Here is a 6,000-nt window from a genome sequence, read left to right as displayed (position 1 = left end):
TGCATTCTATCTAGGTCGTTCAAGGGTGACTTGAGTTTGATGCCTGTCAAACCTAACCTTTTCTGACCCTGCTAACTCGCTGATGGAAAATGAAAATATATTTATATATCTTTCTATTTCTAAAACTACCTATACAGTATTTAATCTGGGATTCCCAATACTACAAAGTATCTCTTCTTCTACTCCTCCCACACACAAATAAAATGATTAAATAAACAATCAACTGTCTTGACATCAATTTTATGTACATTTTTAAAAAAAGATGAGAAAAAATAAATGAATTGAATGAGAACATTGAAAAATATTACAGAAAAAGAAATTATTTGATGGAATAATTGCATATCTGGAAGACTAATGACAAACAAATTTATGATGGAGAATATCGTCTTTTTTTCGATCACGTTTTATGAAAATAACTGGAATAAAATGTTTGAATATGATCAGGGGGAAGAGAATTATCACAGTACGCGATTTGGGTAAATCTTCAAAACAAATGATAACTTTCTCCTTATTTTAAATAGGATGATGTTTTTCTATTACGCTTGTGTTGTTCATGTATTTTGGGTTTTTTTAATTTTTCTTTAGAAAATGTCTTCACTAAGACAAAATAATCGGCTGCTGAGGTGAACTTCTTTGAACGGATGACAAAATCAAATCACAACCAAATTAGTCGGCCAATTTTGACATTTTTTTTTCTGTTTCTTTAACATTCAATCTTACTGCTCCAATAGTTTCTGCAACTTGGAATAACCAAATTTCCTGAAACAATCAAAAACAAATAATCAATTTATGATTGGTCAACAAAATACGTCTATATTAAATGTATAATACAGTCACATTTAGTTGCAACATATTTGAAACATATTCCTTGAGAATATTAAAGAATTGTTTGAATATATAAGATATGTTTCGATAAAGATTGATTATTCATATTATTTGGATAGCGAATGCCAAAACTTTCACTGCACAGTACCTAAACTATAACTCCCACCATCCATATCATGTAAAGAAAGGAATCGTCCATCGTCTACAACATCAAACAAAAGCAAGATTTAGTAACAGCAACGCAGATCAAGAAGTGTTCAGTTTAAGAGAAACCTTTTACCGAAACAACTACCTAGAGAGCATTACATCAACTCCAAAAGATCTGGACCAGACACCAAAGGATACTATCTGAAAACTCATTAGTTTGTATAACATGGCTTTTCAGAAAAAGACTTTAAAGAATATGTAATCCATATGACATCAGGACAGTCAGTATTCAGAAGCAATTCAACTCTCCAGAAACAGCTTGTGCAAGTCAAGCCCCCCCCCCGAAAAAGTCATGACTAAGAACAGTGTGCATAAGATCCCATGTAAATGTGGAAAACTATACAAAAGTGAAACATATCGACCAGAAGAACATCAAAAAGCTATATGTGAAGAGATTGAAAAGTCAGGTATAGCTGACTTTATTATGAAAGGAAAACGGAAACCATTTACACTTATGGGATGAAGTAAAAATTATAGACAGAGAAAAACGATTGAGAGTAAGACGACTTAAAAAGCAGCACATATGTTTGGTGACATATGTCGTAAACACGATATAAGAACTTTTAATTATAAATAATAGATTATATATATATATATATATATATATATATATATATATATATATATATATATATATATAAAGAGAGTAATAACATGTAGTAATAATAGTGATATTTAATAAAATAGGTTTAAGGCTCCTAAAAGTTTTATACTAGAATTCTCTACAGTGGTTAGAATACTTGAAAAACTTCAGTTGTAAAAGTTATACTCTTCTGGAAATTGAAGGTTCAATCGTCAATGCAGACAATACTCAAAATACAATTGTGAATTACTTAGGACTTTCACCCAGTCATGACTAACGGAACAGGAGCAAGCTATTCCCATGAATTAAATTAAGAGTTCCATTTAAAATTCTATGCTGATTCCGGAGTTTGACAGAAAGATTCCCAAGTTCGACAAGATAGATCTGAAGAAGGTCTGAGGTTACATCGACTGAAGCGTTGTGAAAATAATATTCAAGATGAGCACAGCAGTCCAAAGAATCCAAATACAAAAACAAAATTCATTCAGAATTTCTTTCTATAAAGTAAAATGCCAGAGAATTTCTTCCATTACTAAAAGTGCTGAGCAAAGGAAGCATCTTTCAGCCATGTGTGAGCAGTATGATGATGTATGTGTTGCATGGACGGCAATATAAGAATGATACAATGAGTGTACGAAGCAAGTTTTAAAGACAGCGTTTCTGCCATTTCCTTAGATATATGTTCATTTGTTTTCCCCTTGTGCCTGTTATAGAGCGTGGTGTCATCAGCAAACATACCCATCTATGAGACAATTTTATCAGGGAGGTCATTTATGCATATTAGGAATAATAAAGGACCAAGGATAGAACCCTGAGGTACATCTGCATTTATATCATTGTTTATATGTACGACCGTTGAGGACAACCTGAATTCTTCTCTTATCTAAGAAGGATTTAATTATGTAAAGTATTCGTCCAGTGATACCGTATGATCTGATTTTATTAAGACCATCATGCCATACCTGGTCAAAAGCTATCGCTCTACCCTCCCCTGCTTTGTCCAGTGTATGGTATATACGTTCAGAGATCAGTTAGGATATCTGCTGTAGAACAGGCTTACCTAAATCCATATTGTTGGTCAGTCAGAAGTTTAACAGCTATGAAGTGAGGGACTAGAACTTGGCTAATTATGGACTCAAATATTTTGGCAAAAAGCAGGAGGAGGCTGATGGGGTGATAATTCGTCAGAATTCTTGTAAACTGGTACCACAGAAGCAACTCTTCAGCAGTCAGGGAAGCAAGATTCGTTAAGGCATTTGTTAATAGTTTGGAGAAGACTGGAGAAACCCCAGCAGAGCATTTTTTTAATAGCACAGCCGGGATGAGAGTGGGTCCACATGCTTTTGAGGTGTCTAGGCTTTTTATATCATGCACCTGAGAAGGGATGATTTTCAAATCATCTAGTGTGATGTCAGTCTGTAAAGTAAGGGAAGAAGTGGTTTGTTGGGTCCAAAGTGGAGTTTGAAACAAACCAACTGGCAAGCATGTTAGCCTTCTCGGTTGCCATGCTAACAACCTTATGATTGTTGGATAGTGGGGGAATTGTTTATTGCCTATTATTTACTACACTGTTGTAGATTTTCCAGAAGTCACGGGTTCCTAATTTCCGTGCTTCAATGCATTTTCTGATGGTTTCAGTATATTTTCTCTCAGTTTTCACTATTTCTTTCTTACAATTGCTTCTAGCTTCAATAAACTTTTGTCTGTTTGGACTGATGTCGGTTAAATCTGTGATATGCGTGCTGCCTTTGAGCAATGGCAGCTGCACAAGTAGAAGTAAACCATTGAGGAGAGTGAGGTTCGCAATAGAATTTCCGCATGGGGACATGTGTTTCAATTGCTGTTTTGAACAATTCAGTGGTCTCATTTGCACCCTGTTCAGTGGGAAGAGAAAAGATATTTCCCCATGGAGCATCTCTGATGAGCCCTGATGGTTTCCCAGTCAGCCTTTTTATAATACCTTGTCGTTTTGCGCAATGGTTTTTCAAATTTGGGTCGAGAATTTAGGGTGATATCTACCATTATCACAGCATGATCAGCATTCCCGAGTGGGCTATGGGCATTCGTTACACAATCATTGGGAACTGTGATCAGAAATAGATCTAAAAGTGAGGCATGTTGATCTTTCTGATCTGATAAACGTGTCAGAAATGTAACTATCTGTGTGTTGTGCTACCAGCTGCGTCTAAGTAGAGAATCCAAACCAATTACAGTGGTGGACATTAATGTTACCAAATACATGTACTTGTACACTAGTATCGAGGGAGTGCTGTATCTATGCTGTCAGACACTTGGTTTATTAAAGTACATTCCTGGTTTCAGGGAGAGTGGTAGAGGAAATACAAGTAGCTAATGTTATGTTGCAGGTTCAGTCTAAAGCACATAAAGGCCTGGTCATCTGATTCTAGTTTTGTTTCTCTAGTCAAGGGGAGGGTATTTCGAATATAGACTCCAAGTCCATGCATATGTCTGAGTCCTTACAGCAAAGTGGGAGATAACCAGGCATGTTAAAGTAGAGGGGATGGAGGAGAGTAGGTTAGTTTCACTAGTGCTAAGATATTTGGGGTGCTTGCTAGGAGAAATGATTCAACATCATCCAAATTAGTTTGTAAATGCAAGCCTCAAAGGAGGAGGCAAATTGGTTTTGTTTGAGTTTAAGCCTGGTTTAATCGTAATTTTTGATTGAATTGCTATTTTATTTCATTTAAAAGTTTCACTGGTTTAATCGTAACTTTTGATTGAATTGCTATTTTATTTCATTTAAAAGTTTCAGTTTTCGGGCGAGAGATGCTGGAAAAAGTGGTTGTGCAGAAAACCATGCAACACAAGTAGACCATCAGCTGACTCCTCATCTAAGGATTGCCTCGGAAAAGCCCACCGGAGATGGGTACAAGGTCTCTTTCCATATGCAACATGGCACTACAACCATCCCAATATTATACAACTGATGATGGAGCAGCCGCTCCAAGTGCTACCAAAGAGTTAGGGAGCTTGTACTATAAGTCAGAAACAGCTGTCAGAAACTGTCAATCTGGTAGACACCAGACGAAAATCAACCCAATCCAATTGCATTGGCATATATGACACTCAAGCACCCATAAAGTGCCCAGTTTTAGGGGATGGGATGTGGCAGGAGCAGGGAACGGGGTTCATTGCCCTAGTAAGAAAACAAGGTCGGCCACTGGGTGTTTCTGTAGAGTCCCTGTGATCGCACCTCTGCACCTGGCAAATAGGCAAAGAAGGAGTATGGAAGCCAGGCGATAGACAGAGACTATCTACTCCTTAAGCAGTTTAAGTTTGCAAACCAGTAATTTGTTTGAGTCACCATCTCAAGGAAGGTCATTCTCCAGGACTCAAGAGGCCTCCTTTCCCTAGGTTATGCTTCAGAGTTTTCCATCTCCTAGATGGATGACTTCAGACCTACGGGTCCATCAGTACCAAGAGGGTTTGCCATGCGCCTGGGTCCTAAACTAGGATTTTCTGTGACCCCACATATGTAGTTAATGTTAATAGGTTATATATCTACTGAAAAATTACACTCCTGAAAAAAATAATTAAAAAGGACATTACTATGCTTTTCATTTTCATTATTACTGGAAGAAGGGATAAGTAAAAATTCATGCAGTGGAAGCAACTAAATTTGCAACTGGTTGGTTTGAGATGGAGGAGTCAATTTTCACCCCAAACAAGGTACGGTGCCACTTGAAGTAGGGGGTTACTATCGGGGACATAAGTTACAGGGGCATTATGAAGGGAGAGGAGTAGCAAGATGTTTGTTCACATTACACTTGAACTTCTGCATGTCAGTACAGTTGAAAAACCAGAATCCCGGAAGAGAGTTCCAAAGTCTAGCAATTCTGGGGAAGAAACTTTTGGAGTAAAAGGCTTTCTTACACCTAGGGATCTCTACTGTGAAGTGGTGGACTTAGCTGCTTGTTGGGTTTGTCGGGGGTAGTCACATCGAGTGCTTGTAGTTCGTCAGAGCATTCACCAGGGGGCAGAGGCTGAAGCTTAGATAACAGTACAGGACCTAAGAGGTTGGCAACTCTCTTTTGAACCCTGTCTAGGAGTGAGAGACAAGCAGCAGATGCACCAGCCCAAATGTGACAACAATACTCCATACATAGGCGAATGGTAGCCTTATAGCGGTACAGGATACTTTGAGGCATAAGTAGTTTTCTAGCATGGTAGAGAGATCCACCTTCTTCGCAGCAGCCTTGGCAATGCTCTCAATGTATCTATTCAAGTTCATGTTCCCTGTAAACATTAGGCTGAGGAGTTTAAAGGAAGTACTCTCAGCTAATGTGTTCTTGGCCATTGCTATTGGTGGTAGAGAAGGGTTTTTGAATATAATTATTGAAAGAAACAAAAAAAAATAATAATTG

General features: G+C 37.6%; 1 protein-coding gene across 1 annotated transcript in view; it reads right to left on the bottom strand.

Moving 5' to 3' along the window:
* Positions 1-224: 224 nt before the first annotated feature.
* The window catches only part of LOC145266779 (neurochondrin-like), a 106,448-nt gene continuing 100,672 nt past the window's right edge, over positions 225-6,000 (bottom strand). Inside the window, exon 18 of the mRNA XM_080122650.1 lies at positions 225-759. Within this exon, the coding sequence (XP_079978776.1) occupies positions 717-759 (43 nt within the window). The 3' untranslated portion in view covers positions 225-716. The remainder of the gene's footprint in view (positions 760-6,000) is intronic.

This window comes from Euprymna scolopes, chromosome 4 (assembly GCF_053919585.1).
Source record: "Euprymna scolopes isolate OS-2025 chromosome 4, ASM5391958v1, whole genome shotgun sequence".
Classification (NCBI taxonomy): domain Eukaryota; kingdom Metazoa; phylum Mollusca; class Cephalopoda; order Sepiida; family Sepiolidae; genus Euprymna; species Euprymna scolopes.
Note: the sequence above shows the minus strand (reverse complement) of the source record. Positions and strands in the feature narration are given on the sequence as shown.